The sequence below is a fragment of the Pteropus medius genome, unplaced genomic scaffold (genome assembly GCF_902729225.1).
Source record: "Pteropus medius unplaced genomic scaffold, Ma_sr-lr_union100, whole genome shotgun sequence".
Classification (NCBI taxonomy): Eukaryota; Metazoa; Chordata; class Mammalia; order Chiroptera; family Pteropodidae; genus Pteropus; species Pteropus medius.
Genome location: NW_024349800.1, coordinates 1,763,909 through 1,779,863, shown reverse-complemented (window position 1 = coordinate 1,779,863; position 15,955 = coordinate 1,763,909). Strand labels below are relative to the sequence as shown.

Here is a 15,955-nt window from a genome sequence, read left to right as displayed (position 1 = left end):
TGAGCCTCAGTTTCCTCATCTGCATGATCGTTGAGTTCTTAACCATTGTGAGAAGTCTGTGGCGACCTCATTTGATCCTTATCACAACTAAGAGAGAGATGAGCAGTAGCACTAACCCAAATTTATAGCCTAGGAAAGGGGCCAAGGAGGTGATGGATTCTGGATGGCCAAAGAGGCCAAGCTCCTTCACCCAATACTTGAAAGAACAAGAATCCCCAGGAAGCTACTCAGGTGACTACACATCTGGGAAAGACTTATCCTTGACTCAGTCTTGGGAAGACCAGGGCAACCTGTGGTTTCACTCTTGATCACTATGAAACTGCAAGTGGCTTCTAGCATTAACATGCCAGACAGCTAGGTGTGAGAAACCGTCTCCAACTTTACGCTGCATAAGAATCACTTGTAGATCCTGTGAAAAGTTTTCTGGGCCCATCCAAAGACTAATTTAGGAGTGTGGAGGGGCCTAGAAGTTAGGTCCTCCCCTGTGAGTCTGAAGCAGGACACCCAAGGGTTGGGGCCTCTCTGGGAACAGTGGGTCGGGGAAGTGGCTGTGACCATCAGAGGACAGAGAAACAACAGCCAACAGCCAACAGGCTGGGGCAGGGCCCAGGGCCCGGTGGTTAGGAAACAGCCATTGGGGAGCAAACATTGGGGAATAAATGAGAAGAACAGCTCTTCTCATTTATTGCCTGGGGCCTGCTCTGCTCCTGGGAGCTAAAGAAGGATTTTGGAGAAGAGGAAATGAGAGCTTTGCTCACTCTGCCAGAATGTGTTGAAGCAGTCCCAGTCTCACTGCATATTCAGCTCATGGGAGAGAAACCTCTTCAGTGAAGGCTGCCCACTCCCGCAGGTTGAGTGGTTTAAGGAATGATAGGAGTAACTAACACTTACATGGTGCTTACAATGTTCCAGACATTCTTCTAAGTGCCTTACATATGTTAACCCATTTAATTCTCACAACACTCCTAGGAGAAAGGTACTCATATTACACCTTGGGAACAGAGAGTTCCTCCCCAAGTATCTCCCCAAGGTCACACAGCTAGTATGTGCTAAAAATAGCTTTGAACTCAACAGCTTGGGTCTCAACCCCTTCTATTCTGCCTCTCTAAAAGACAGATGGTTTGCGGAAAGAAAAATATGTCCCCCAACTGCTGGGAGAGTTTCCCTTTGTTGTCACGTCAGGGTGAGTGGACTGGGTATGTACTGCCTGGTGCTAGGATTCTCCAGTTCCTGAATATGTCTGCAGCTCTGGCCTTCAAGGGCCTGCCTCCCTCCCTGCTCAGCTTTACAAATAAACTCTGTGGTAGAAGTCTTGCACAGCCCAGCTCTTGTTGATCCCTGCATTCACAGGGTCCTTTCATGGCTCTGTCCCAGCTATGGGTGTCTGTGGCCTATAGAGCTCACAGGTTCCTGGCTGGGGCCCTGGAGACAGGGAGTTTTCCCTCCCAGGGACCCAGTTTTCCTACTGCAGCTCCAAGCCCCAGCTGAGTACCAGCTGCCTTTGTACTGTTAAGGCCTCAGCATACAGCTGCCTCTTGATGTATGTTTTTTGATGGCCTTGCCTGGCTGGCCTAAGACTCTTGTCTATGCTTCCTAGTTACGCACCCATGGCAGACATTACTAATCAACCTTGACAAGGGTCTCAGAATCCACCTCAATACAGCTCTTCAGGAAATCACTATTAATGTTATAGACTTGGGAATGTCATGCTAGAGAGAGAGGGTTGGGTCTGAGTCAGCTGCCTGTGCCACTCAGAGCCTATAAGATAATCTCCTAGGTATCTCTCCAGGGAGCTAAGGTCATGTTCCCAAAATCTTTAGTAAGAGGCCTCTTCTCAGACCAGTTGGAGATGGGGTTAGGTTTTACATTTTTCATGAGGACCTTTCTGAATCACTTGATGCTCTGCTGTCTGGCTGGGACATCTTGGGGTGAAGTGGTTTCCGGAATCAGGATTTATCAGGAGAAAAATTAAAAATGCAGAGAAAAGTAGAAGAGAAAGAGGCTCTATTCTCAGGGTTGGGCAGTAAAACACATGGACTCTGGAATCAGAAGACCCAATCCCGATTCTGTTCTTCCTAATTCTTCTCCAGCTGTCAGACAAGGACAGTAAATGGATTTATATTATATGTCAATCCTGGTAAATAGCAGTTATTTGCATTGAGAAGAGCAATGTTGAGAAAGATTCTCAGGTCCAATGAAGGTGCAATGGGAGACAGTGCTCTGACTGATAAGCAATTTCTGCCATGGGTACGGAAGCAGAGGGTGAGGTATGAGTGAGTGCCACCCCTGTGTAGGCTCCTCACAAGTCTCTGTTTGCTCCCCTGTAAAATGGGGCAGTTAAGGGACTCTGCACATAAGGAGAGGCAAGGTGTTGGTAAGATAAAATATACAAAATGCTCAAGGGATGCTGGTTCCCTTTGTCTTCTCTATCTTGCCTCCTTCCAAATCCTGGCTAGCTTTCAAAGATCCATTCAAGGCCCTCCCTGTTCTTGGAAGCCTTCCCTAGAAATGTTAACTGCAGATGCCTGCCTTCCCTTAGATCCACCCCATTTGCCTGGCCTGGCCTGGTAGGGAACAGCCCAAGCTTTGGAGTCAGGGAGGTTTGACTTCGAGACCTGTCTCTGACATTTAAATCAGCTATGGGACATCTGCCTAGCTGCGTTACCTCTCTAAGCCTCAGTTTCCCCTTCTGTAGATGAGGGTAATAATAGTACATTTCTAACAGTTGAAAAATTAGGTAAGATCGTGCATATATAGCTCCTAGCATAAAGCCTGGCATATAGTAAGTACTCAAGAAATATTAGCAACTAGCTTTATTGTGACCGTTTTTTAAAGGCTTAAGAATTTCTCTGGGTTTCATTCTGGTTGAGAAGGATAACAAATAGCAAGATTAAGTCCCATTTCTAAAGTAGAATCAATCCTGATTACTTGGTAATTTAAAAAAAAAAAGTAGAGAAGGTGAGTAGGAAGGGAGAATTGTCCAATCTCAGAAATGTGACTTGCTCGGCAGGCCAGATGCGGAGCAGACAGAAGGGCCTTTATACCATGTGGTTTTATGAGCCAGCATTAATCATAGCCTGACGATGCCGTCCTCTGATTAGTCTGGGGCCCAAGCATTTGGGGTTTTCACCAGCCAGATCCTGACGCCCACAGACGGCTCTTTTATGAGCTGCTTGCTTTAGTTTCCACAGACATCTTGGAGACCCATTTGATGGCTTACCCAGACCTGGGCGCTGGAGGCAGACCATGTTTGGAACCAGCCAGCATATCCCAGTTCTGCTGTTGTTCATTGTCACCTTCTGTGGCTCAGGACCTGCGCCTGCCTAGCCCCTCAAACTGGCAAAAGCCAATTAAGCATTCTGTGTTTCCTTACATGTAAAATGATTCCTACCTCACAGGGAGTCTGAGCTTATGAATGCTGAACTGTTTTTTTTTTTAAATACGCTTTTCAAAAAGTACAGCTTTAAAAAATAAATCTTTGCCTTTATTTACTTAGAAGGGATTTCCCACCCCCACTTCTTAAGCTATAGATTAGAACTGTGCTGCTCAAACTCTCTATGGTAAAGGATCAGGTTTGTTTGGTTAGTTTGTCCACCTATTGCAGAGTGATTTGTGCGCTCACTGCATGTGATGATAATGGAATACATGCCACGTGAGATTTCCACGTGAGTCTGAACACAAGAGAATTCTGTTCAATGAGAGGAGTTCTCTGATCACATGCTTGGATGTCAACTGCTACAGAATTTTCCCAACATTTATTCTCAGTTTCTATACTTGTCATTGTGGACCAGTCGTAAGGATTTTGTAAAGTGGTGCCATTCCACAGACCATATGTGGAATGTCACTGACCAGGAGGGTGACATAGCACATGTACTCATCAAGCCTCCTATGTGCCCTGCACGGTAGAAGGTGCTGGATAGGACGATGCACAGGACAGCATGATGTCTGCCCTCATGGACCTCATTTCACTCCAGTGTGGGAGAGAGAGGACAACTAAGCAGATATATATATGATATAATTGTAGCTTGCTTCTAAAAGCTTCTAAAGAACAATGGTGAACTGAAAGAAAGTAGGAAGATGGGTGGCATCTACTACCAGTTTGGATAGTTAGAGACCTGATTGTCAGAAAGACTCAGCCATGCGAGAGCAGAGAAAGATGTTTCAAGTGCAAGGTCCCTGAGGAGGAGGAAAGCTTAGGGTGTTCCAGAGCAGGAAGGAGGAAGGCCAGTACACCCTAAGGTATTAAGTGAAGAGGGTACAGCAGGAGCTGTGGAGGAGCCTGTGGACATGGGACCACACAGGACTCCAAAGGCTCTGCTTTTCTCTCAGGAGAGATTTAATTAAATGTCAAGCTATAAAAGAGGTCTATAGGACCTCTTTTAGCTCTTTTACTTGTAGAAATCATCTAGACCAGGACCTCTTTTAGCTCATTTACTTGTAGAAATCAACTGCCGGGCTGCAGATCTGTACAGGTTCGTGGCCGGTTAGGAACCAGGCCGCAAGCAGAAGGTAAGCAGTGGGCAAGTGAGTGAAGCTTCATCTGTATTTGTAGTCGCTCCCCAGAGCTAGCATCACTTCCTTGGCTCCACATCAAATCATCAGGCATCAGTGCTCTCATAGGAGCACTGGTCCCTGGTACCAAAAATGTTAAGGACCGCTACTTTAGGTGTGGCCTGGGGACCAGCAGTAAGCATCAGCATCACCTAGGAGCTTGTTAGGAATGCAGACTCTTAGGCCCAGTCCTACTGGATATATTTCTGCAAGCTGCTGATTTATATGCTTGTCGAAATTTAAGGAGCATCAATCTAGTCTACTAGATCTTGAACGTGGCTGCCTGTGGCATTACTTGGGGCATCATTTAAATGCTCACATCTGGTGATCCTGATCCTACAATCTAGAGCTTCTGATTTAATGGTCTGAGACAAGGCCTGTGCATAGGGGCTTTTTTGGGGGTCCCCAGGAGATTCCAAGGGGCAGCCAGGGTATGACCTTATGCAAATCACCTGTTCTCTGTGGGCTTTATCCTTTCTACCTTCCTCAGAGCCTCTCCAATCATTTGCCAAAGCCTTCTCTGGGTGCCTCTTCCCCACAGTTGTGAAAAAGCTAGTTTGGTCCTCCCTTCTAAGCCTAAGAGACTTCAGCTGTTAGGGAGAAGCAAGGATTGTTTCTCTGTTCTCCTAGATGCTTGCAAATGGCACATCCCAGGCCACTTTGAGGGGAAATGAACATCTCATAGATGAAGACAAGCACTTGGAGCATTCTGGATGATAAACCATCCTCTGTTCAGAAGTGAGGAGCCCAAAGGGAACTGTGAGTGACCCTGTACTACAGTTGGAAGGGCCCTTAAGAGTTCATATGAACAACTCTACTCATTTTATGGATGAGGAAAACTGAGGCCCAGACAGTCTTCACTACAAGATCACATTGTGAGGTACAAGCAGAAATGAAACTATAGTCATTTCTACTATTTCTGCAACCTTGCCTTCTTCTTACCTTGTCTTTGAAATTCAAAACCCAGCATGGCTAACATTTACAAGGGCAGAAAAGCAATCACTTTGTTGGAGGAAGCTGTCTTACCAGTTTCTGGGTGACTCCAGGGGGAGCCCACTCATAGGTGATGGTGTCAAAGGTGGGATCTTTCCCAGTGGCAATGGGATTGGTCATGATCATCCGGTTCCTCTTGTAAATCCGGATGCCATCCCCGCCTTTCACCCGGGCTGTGAGGGTGGAATACTTGGAGTCCATCAGCAAGCGGCCAATTTTCCGATCATCTTCCAGGTCGGAGCTCAGGCAGTGGTCCTCTTGGCTGCATTTGCATGACTTGCAAATTTTCCTGGGGCATGGTAGAGATGGGGACAAGTGAGATCAACCTCTAGAAAAGAGAGGCACCATCTTCCCTTTTGAAAGCAAGCTCAAAGTTTAACTTTAGTAACTTGAGAAGGGTAGCAGCAGACAAAGGGTAATCTGAGACCAAAGGGCCTTTGGGATTGGGACTGCATTTGGCAGACTCCAGTCTTTCTATCAGTCTGTCTACCTGTGGAGAATGTGGCGCATGACTTTTGCTGGAAAAAGAGCAGAAGGTTTTCCTCATAGCAGTTGTGGTGACAAAGCCTGCTTTATTCATTAGAGTGCTCTAAAGCAGGAGTCTTCATGGTCTGTGGGCTGAAACTGGCCCATGACCTGGCCCACAAACTATAAATAAAGTTTTCTTGAAACAGGACCACGACCATTCACTTGCATATCATCTCTGGCTGCTTTGAGGCTACAATGGCAGATTCGAGTAACTGCAATAGAGACCATTTGGTCCTCAAAACCTAGAATATCTACTATCTGGCCCTTTATAAAAAAAGTTGTGGACCCCTGTTCAAAAGATTATTGAAATTGTCTCCCAAGATTCATGAGCCTTGCAGCTTCTTTTAAACTCTTGAGCACTCATTCTGAAGTTAGAATACAGCTGAACATTTTCTTCAAGAAACTGGTAGACAGGGCTCAAGGGAAAGCTTAGAGAATCCCTTGGTCTGGAGGGATGGTGTTCACTGGCAAGGCTTGGTCATGAGGCTGAGAAAAGAAAAAGCACCCTGGGGAAGCTTCAAATTCACTGGAAAGCCTGACATGTCTTTCTGACAATTAGAAACAAAAGAGTTTGGCCGCTTTGTGTCATACAACATGGTTTAGAAATCCAGAGAATTCCACAGTGTGAGAGGAAAATTTTGCCCCTCCCTTTCTGGACTGTCATTGTAGGTGGGCTGTGTCCCAGATGCTCTAAGCATCTGATTTAAAAGCTTATTAGGTAAAGTGAGTTCTGTCAAGACATATAGTAGGGATGGGGCAGTGTAAGCAAGCAAGGTGCCACTGCAGCTGCATGAGCACTTCCACGACAGGCAAGCCCAAAGGAAACCACCTTTGCTCTTCTAAACTCATATATCATAAGTCATATATCATAAATATTCACTGTGGGACTGGCAGGGGCATGCCTTGTAGTCTACATCAGTGGTTCCCAACCAAGGTCAATTCTGTATCCCAGGGAGATTAGGCAATATCTGGAGACACATTTAATTGTCACAATGGGGTGCTAATGGCTTCTACAAGGTAGAGGTTAGGGACGCTGCTAAACATCCTACAATTCACAGGATAGTCCCCTCCACGACAAAGAGTTATCTGGTCTCAAATGTCAATAGTGCTAAGGTTGAGAAACCTTCGTCTAATATAATGAGATGGAGGCCCCATCACAACCTTTAAGAAGCCAAAATTGAGGTGAGAGGGGGAGAAAATCAGATGGAAATAATGCAAAGGAGAATCAGGTTGGGCCACAAGAGAGTAGTATATGCTCTGGGGTAGTTCTGCTGGCCTGGACCAGTTACAGAAGGTTAAACACATTTCTTCAGTGTGAAGCTGCTTCTTTAACACACTGATGTGAGGTGTGACTTAAAGTGGGGGATGAATGCAGCAATTCCAATATCATTTGAGGAGAAGCTTGCAGTCTAATTCATACTCAGTGGGCTGCAATTTGAGAAAAATTAAAACTGCTCATCTTAAGGACAATTCTAGCACTACAAAAGAGAATATGATATTAAAGGCGATGCAGGGCAAAAGCAAGAGGTCTTTTCTTTTTGTTCTCATAAGAAGGGGTTGCTTGTTTTGCAAAATTGGAGCACTTTATTCATGATAGATAATATTCTCTTGCCTCTCCCTTTTCTGAGGAATGGAGGAGACTGCTTCCCTAAGAAGAGAAGTGATAGCACCATTGGTTTAATGTGGGAGCGACAGCAGGAAGTGGAAGGAGGAGGAAGAGGAAAGAGGCGAAGGAAAGCCCAGTGTCCTGTGGGTCCTCTGACCTCCTCAATACCTTCTGTAAATGGGTGAGGAAGCTGTCCTCTGCTTTCTTGGTTAATGTAGATTCTTAGGATGCTATTGGCGATGCTGGGAATATAAACACTTTGAAATGGGAAAATATTGATGAATATGAGATGTCCTTTGAGATTGTGTCAACATTATTTCTCCTTTATTCATGCTTTTCATGTTGCCAAGCATATTGCTGGAACTTTATAGAAGTTTACTCCACTCTTTCCTGGTACCTGGATTGCAGGACACAGATACACTAGAAAGGTCCTCAATGATATTAAAATGACCATTTCTGCAATCTGTCATAGGCAACCTGGAAGTTTGGAAAAGACACAGCCTTGGCATCAAATCAAGTCTGAACACTGAGAAACCATAGGTCCATGGTCAAGTTTCCTCTGTGTAAAATGAGATGCTTGGTCTACATCAGGGTTGTAAACCATGGCCTGTAGGCTAAATCCTATTTTTCTATAGCCTGTAAACTATGAATAGTTTTTACATTTTTAAATGGTAAAAAAATTTTGAATTTCCATGTCCTTAAATAAATTAATGCTTTTATGCTACAAAGACCAAGGTGAATAGGTGTGAGAGAGACCATATGGCCTGCAAAGCCTACAATGTTTACTATCTGGCCCTTTATAGAAAGTGGTCTAGTTGATGAGTTTTCAAACTCTGCTGTGCACCCAAATCACCTGGAGAGCTGGTAAACTTGGACATGACCCACCCTGGTCCCAGCTAGTCAGATTCCTGTATCCAGAGTGGGATACAGGCATGGGACTTGTGATGCTGGTCCTGAGGTGATTCTGATGCATTCCAAATTACTAGTTGGTCCCTTTCAGGAATTTAAGCAACTCAGGTTGACTTTCTCTACATTGTTCCTTGAAAACCACAGGAAGTCCAGCTATTATATTACCGTAGAATTATTTATGAGGATCTCCTGTCCTGGTGAGGAGAAGCAGAATTAATATTATAATTCCTGGGGCAGCTGCTAAAGCTGACCTGGAGATAGGACCTCATGAGAAGGGGTGCCACCATGAGGATATTGGGGAGTCTATTAACAGCAACTCCTGAAGAATGCAAAATTTTGTTATTTGAAGAGCCAGTGGTTTCTCTTCCATTTTTCATATTACGTCTTGTTTTCCTCAAATCAGAGTTTTTTTCTCTACCCACTGAAGTCGGTGTACATTGAAAAAATAAAGCTAATTAGAATAACAATAATATTTAAAACAATCTCTGCATGCAAGGAAGAGATCTTATGTTGGGTTCTGAAATACCTGGAGTGCTGAAGGTGTGTTTTCCTTTGTCCTGAAGGGAAATTCAGCATCCTGTGAAGTTGACCAGATGCTCAGGAAACCTGGCATGGCCATTTGGAAAGAGGGATGGTAGAGGCTGCTGGGGGAACACCCCCTTACGATTTTATAACATTTTTGTTCTGAAAGTCTGCTCTTGTATCCTCTTCTCTAAGTAATTCTACTATTCTATGCTATTAATACTAATTCCATTCTAATTATACTGACCATATGAATCATTCGATTGCAAACGATTTGCCTGAAACTATGGAAAACTATGGTAAAGCTGGAAGGGGATCCTAGAGCACATCAGGTTCAATGTCTCTATTTTTCAGATGAGAAATTGGAAACTTAGAGAAGGGAAGTGTCTTGTTCAAGCAGAGTCAGCAAGAGAATTCTGTCCTGTGATTATTAGTTGAGGGCCTTTCCCACAAAACCAGGCTGGCTGACACTTTGATCATTTAAATATCTTTCAAACTATTGAAAGTATGAGAACTGGAGCATAAAAATGGTTTGACATGGTTTCCTCCCTAAGGGTCTGGGACCTCACTGCTCCAATATGGCTTGAATTTAGGTCCCCGTTAAGGTTGTTCAAATCAAAGATGACATTTGATATGTAGGATGTACAAGCTGCAATCTATATTTCTCAAGGATAAATTTACTTGAGGTTCAAATAATTTGACAGATGATGAGGAAATGTAGGGATTAAAACAATGCTGAGCCATGGGAACAGGGTCCAGAATTGCCCTCCTCCCATAAACAACTAGAAAACCAGACAAAATATATTAAATGACCATTCTCAGATGTCAGGCAATAGGAAGCATGAGACCGTGATTTGTGAGGGAAACGTTATTAAACTGACTTGGTGTAGGCATTTAGGGAACATTAATCCCCTGCCCCAGGAACTCTAAAAGGAGGCCTCCTAAGCTGTCTTAAGGATCCTAAACTGATGAGGAGCCAACATTGTTCTATGACACTCTGATGTGGCTTTAGGACCAATGGGGTGACATGAGAGGAAAGCTGACTCTCCCCTAGGCCAGAAAGAGCTCAAGAGGCCAAAATAGATGCACTGTGGGGTTGGGGGTGTGGGTGAGGGTTCCCCCTCTTAGGAGTGTTTTAACCGAGGGAGAAATTTATGCAGGGGAAAGGTCCTTGCATCCAGAAGACCAAGTGAATGCCTCTGAGGTGAGGAGTGTCAGGGAATGGACTCAAGGGACAGTCTTGTGCTTTGAAAGCTCATGGCACACAGTATTTCAGAATGGTTGCAGGCATAGGATGAGGTTTCTTACAGACCCGAGTTTGAATCCTGCTAGTTAGTAGCCATCTCCTCATTACTCATTCTTAGTTTTCTGATCTGCAAAATGGAGATACTAATATCTACTGTTTTGGGTTATTTCAACTTTTAAAAACAAAATATTTGGCTCAGTTCAACAAATATTTTTATAACTGCAGTGTCACAGTAGAAGTCAACATTTCTGAGACAAACACCTTTCAAGTTTTGCTCTTCACTGAGTGCCCAAGGCAATGCTCTGGGCAGTGAAGAAAAAGCTCCTTTTTTACTATCATGGCCTACAGAGCTTAGCCTCTCTCTCACAGGCCTGAACAACCCTTGGGTTGCCATCCCCATAGATGCTGAAGTGAATAGTGCTGGGAGTTGTGAAGTGTGGCAGCCCTACCTCGTTTTTGGAGCCCTCAATAATAAAAAAAAAAATCCACCTGGATCTTATGACCCTCCTACTTGGACATGAATACTGGATCCTGGTTTTTAAGTACTATGGACACAATGACTTACAGATCAAAACTCACCAATGGGCATGATAGATAGTGCAGTGGGAGGAGAGCAACCCCATGCACCAAATCCCAGGACAGCCAGTTCTACCGAGAGTGGACCCGGCAGCAACTAACAACTGTCCATACTGTCTCAGTGCAGTTCTTGCTGGGCTGAGCCTGGCAGCCTCCACCTTGAAATGGTTTATGGAGCGCTAACTTTCTCCTTCATCTTGGCTCCCAAGGGCTTTTCTGGCATTTCTGAGTTAGACCAATCAGAAGTGCTTTTGCTCCAGAGCCACCCCTTCCCACGATGTGCATCCTAAGCAGTCCCAGCAGAGAATGACCAAGGTTCCTTGAAAGGACAGCTAAGAAGTGAAAGCAGGCAGAGCCTCCTCTGACAAACTCTGTTACCTCCACGAATGTGGCTCGAAGCCCGAACACGTCCCCTTGCATCTCAAACAAGGCACACCTCTTGCTGACTGCTGCTGGCCCAAGGACATCTGGAAAAGGAGCAGAAAAGAGGGTGTTTTCCTTCTAAATGTCTTAGACTGGGGATGCTTGACCTCTGAAAATCTTGGCATGCCAGCAAAGGGATTGCGTAGGGTTCAAAGGGCTTGAGATGAATAAGCCGTTACTAACTATTTACCAGGAGCACTACTGCTTACCGCTACTTACTGTTTACCAGATGATCAGCTGAAAAAGTGGCCAGAGGGCAGGCAAGGGTGAGGTCCTTCCCAATAAAAATGCAATGGGGGCTCATTCTCAGGCTCCCAAGCTGTTGCCAGATATTAAGGCTGCTGTGAAGGATCATCTGTTCCTTCCCCACCCTTCCTACTCCCCTGATCCACTTGTCACTGGAATGGAATCCTTCAGTGAGTATGTCCTCTCCTTCATTTACTTGTAAGTTATTGATAGGGTGTGATTAAACCGAAGCGCAAACAAATGTTGATACTGCCAAATGTTTATATCTCAAAGCATAACTTAAATATCTTGCTAAAACATGGAAAATCAGGAGTATTCGAAGCTGGTCATCCTTTGGAAGGAGACCAATGCACGAGTCAGGTTTTATTACTTGTTACCAGCCAAAGGTAACAAAAGAGCAATGGCTGCTTCTGCTGCTATGTTTAGACCCAAATGGCTCTCAAGTGGGGTCTTCAAATGAGCAGCATTATCGAAAGCTTGCCAGAAATGTAGACCCTCAGGCCCCACCCAGCCCTCTTAAATCAGAATTTGCACTCAGCAAAATTCAGAAGACTTGTATTACATTAAAATTGGAGAAGCAGTGGGTTAATATACAGATCTGCTGGCTAAGAAACTTCTGACTTCCATTGGGAGTCAGGTGCTGTGTGGACGACTTGGCATAGGTGTGTACATGTCTTATGATTTTATCAAAAGCAAAGCTCCGTCAATTAGTAAGATAAAAAGATAAGCTCCTCATTTAACAATCTATTGATCCATTTAACCATTTCTTTAGCATCTACTGTGTGCCAAGTATAGGGATACATCATAAGACTCAGGTGTGCCCTAGAGGAAGTTACAGTCTAGGGGGAGATAGGGAGTGAAAATCATACTTATGACCTGCTCCTGGGGGGTAGGTTTGAGGCAAGAAGTTGTCTGATGTATAGTAGAAAGGCATGAACTTTGGAGCCTGAGAGACACGGATTCCAAAACCCAACTTCAAAACTTAACAGTCACATTGAGCTTGACTAACTGAGCCTCAGTTTTCTTACCTGTGATATGGGTACAGAGATAATCTATGTAAAGTGCTTGACTGCATTAGGCACTAATAATGGTGCTGCTTTTATTTTCACAGAGACTTTAGGAACACAGAGTAAGGTGTCAATAAACTCATATGGGAAATCCAGGGAGTCTTCTTAGAGGACATGACTCTGGGTCAGGGCTATATGTAAAATGAGCTAGCAGAAAAAGAGAGGGGGATTCCTGGCAGAAAGAAGAGAATGCGCGAGGGCAAAAAGGTACAAAAAAGTTTGATGGGGAAGGTGTCAAAATCTGAGTATGCTCTTTGGGACATGTCAGCTCTCTTCGTTCTAACTCACATTCACAGCCTCGAAGAGTAAGAGCCATGTTGCACATATTTGAAGGGAAGCATGTTCACACTTGTGCCTGTTCAGTATTAGATTCATATTAAAACTGAAAAACAAGATGATGTTCACAACCAACTCATCATCCTAAGCTGGTAACTTTCATTCATGGGCAGAACTTTGCTCCCTAAACCCACTGGTGTATGAAACCATGCAAACATCCGCCTCTTGTTCTTGACACCTTGGATTCTACTAGTTGAAATACAGTGATCCTTTCACACTTAATATTTGAGTGATCCAAAGGTTACTTTGGGAGGTACACAATGAATGAATAAGGCTTCATGTTGGATTGTTTTAAATAGACCCAGAGGCAGTGAGCCTGGACACAGAAGAGCTGTATGAAAGCATTTTGTAAGTGCCCAAGCACCCTGCATGCTTAAGCATTATTGTTCTTCTAAGGCGTGGCTCATTTCATAGTCATCCTACAAGGGGATTAGTCCTGATGCATGGCCAGGAGCACTGAGCTGCTGGCTCAGGGTTTGGTTTAGAAGTAGTGATGTCAGACAGTATAACACAGCACAGCACTGGTCTGCAGGGTGGAGGTGGCGCTGGCCCTACAGTGCCCACTCTGACATTTATTAGCTGGGCAGCTAGAGGCAACTCATTTCCTCACTCATCTTAAATTGCTCCTCTGTAAAATGAGAAAACTGGCCTGGGTTAAGATTGCCTGAATCTTGTTCTGAAGAATCCTCGTTCTGTGAGAGGTTACAAAAGGGTGTATGGCTATGGGAGGGAAGGATCATAAGATCAAACAAAAATAGAGGGCACTGGATGCAAAAGGGCTTCCAGAGCATTTGAAATGCTAGCCTATGGTGGAAGCAAGAGCGGTAAAGAGCAGGCAGCTATTTGTGTTAAGAGGTCCAGGCTTTGGGGTCAGATGGTCAGGGGTTCAGTCCCAATTTTTGCACCTTTCTCTTGTTGAACTTAGGCAAGTGACTGGACTTGCGGAGTCTCACTTTAATCATCTGTGTCATGAGGATCATAAGAATCAATCTGCCTCATGGAGTTACTGTGAGGGTTTAATGGGTTCCTGCATGGAAAGGGCTCAGACTGCACTTGTTATGTACTGAATGTTCATTTACGTCATTATTTCCTGTGTAAACAGTATGAGAGACCCTGAATCGATTTTTTTCCCAACTTCAGAATTCTAAGGAACTTCAGAACTACTTTACTAATTGTACACCCCACATACTTTCTTACTCTCTGTTTAATGTATGTAAGTGTTGCCTCTCTAACTAGGTGTAAGAAGCAGAGTTGGCCCTAGTCTCCAGCCTGCTAGTGGGACACTTTCCACTGTGACAGAAGTCTGTGGGAGAGAGGAAAAAAAGGCCTTGTGAGAAAGAAATAGACTTGGGCCATCAGGCCACACTTGCAGCCAGTTTCCTGGCAGACTGTTTAACACAATAAATAGCCATTGGTCCACTGCCTACCATTCATCCAGGAGTCAGCCAGATCCAGCTATCTCCAACATAGAAAATGACGATCGTGTTTATCGAGGAGGGGTAAACATCAACCAGAAATAGTGTTTCAAGAGAGATTCTGGCTTATAAACAGTGGGTTTCTCTGATGTGGACTTCGTCTCAGATGAAAGATGGCACAGTGGCTCACGGTAGCTGAGAAGAGCTTAAAAGGACCTGTCACTTAAAAAAATGGATTCTTGGAATGTAGCATCTATTTTTATTTTTTTATTTTTTTTATTTTTAGAGAAGGATAAAATGTTTTGACAATTTTCTTTGGCTCAGGATAGTAGGATATGGTTCATCTGATGTTGTGGAACTGAATCGTGTCAGAGATGTAAAAGGACTTAGATCAGACCAGGGGTGCCCTGGGGATTCAAGGGGTAGGGGCCACAGGAGACTCCTCCCTCCTTTGAGCATTTATCTTCAGGTGATCCCTAAGGGAAATCTTACGGTGGTGGGGGGTGGAATCTCACCAAGAACAATGTAGGACTGTGATGAAGGGAAACCCAAAATGGGAAGTACAATATGTAATTTAGGGGTGAGCATGGGACCTGGAATTAGAGATGGGAGTTCGCCCAACTCAGATTCTCTCTTCTTGTGCGACTCGGCCGCCTCTGAAAAACGAGGTTTCCCTGCTCTTTTTGCCCCAATAAGGCTGTTGTAAGTGTCATGTAAGATTAAAAGGTTGTTGGTAAATTGAAATAAGTATTTACCATTGTTAAAAAATTATCTAAAACTTGAACATAAGGCAGAAAGATGTGTGGCACATCCCGTCAATGTCACATGGTGGCAAATATGGCATTACCCCCTGTCCCCAACACCCTCAAGGATTATCTAGAGAAATCTATTTTGCTCTACTCCAAGACTTGGTGTTACATGTAAGCTTGTAGATACGATACAAACAGAGATACAAATGCAAATAATTTTTGTCCTTTTGAAAAAGATAATCCTAAAGGTTATGGTTTACTGTCCTGTAGGACATTAGCTAGTTATGTGCCTAACCCATCTGTCTTGTCCTAACATTAAATTGACTATAAATAACTACACCTCCTCAAAAGCTTTTTGGACTGGTCCAAATCTCTTACTGATTCTTTCATTAATTAACGAGTTGACTAAAATCTTTGCTAAATTTCACTTTATATTTGCACAAGATTTGTGATTTTATCTCTTTGAAAATTATGTCTAACACAATCACATGCCCTCTTGGGTTTGCTTTCTGATTTGAGGTGTTCTGAATTGAAACTAAATTCTATTGAGTCAACTTCTCTGACTTGTCTTTTATAGATAAGCTCCAAAAGCACATGTGTTAATAAGGATAATTAGTCAACATGCTTTGTTACTTAAAAACAAACCTTCCCCTAAGGGGTCCCAGAAAGGATGGCGGAGGGAAGATGGAGATGTTGGAGTGAGGCGAAGTTATGGGAAGGTCCAGAAAAGAACTGAAATCATACACAGAAAAATGATCCCAGCACTACCCTACTACCATCAATAACTC

At 44.0% G+C, this 15,955-nt stretch overlaps 1 protein-coding gene across 2 annotated transcripts in view; it reads right to left on the bottom strand.

The window, feature by feature from the left end:
- LMCD1 (LIM and cysteine rich domains 1) overlaps positions 1-15,955 on the bottom strand; it is a 55,943-nt gene that overhangs the window by 17,148 nt on the left and 22,840 nt on the right. For both annotated transcript variants that reach the window (XM_039886605.1, XM_039886606.1), the window contains 2 exons: positions 11,310-11,398; positions 5,578-5,833 (listed from right to left, as the gene is read on the bottom strand). In XM_039886605.1, the coding sequence (XP_039742539.1) occupies positions 5,578-5,833; positions 11,310-11,398 (345 nt within the window). The remainder of the gene's footprint in view (positions 1-5,577; positions 5,834-11,309; positions 11,399-15,955) is intronic.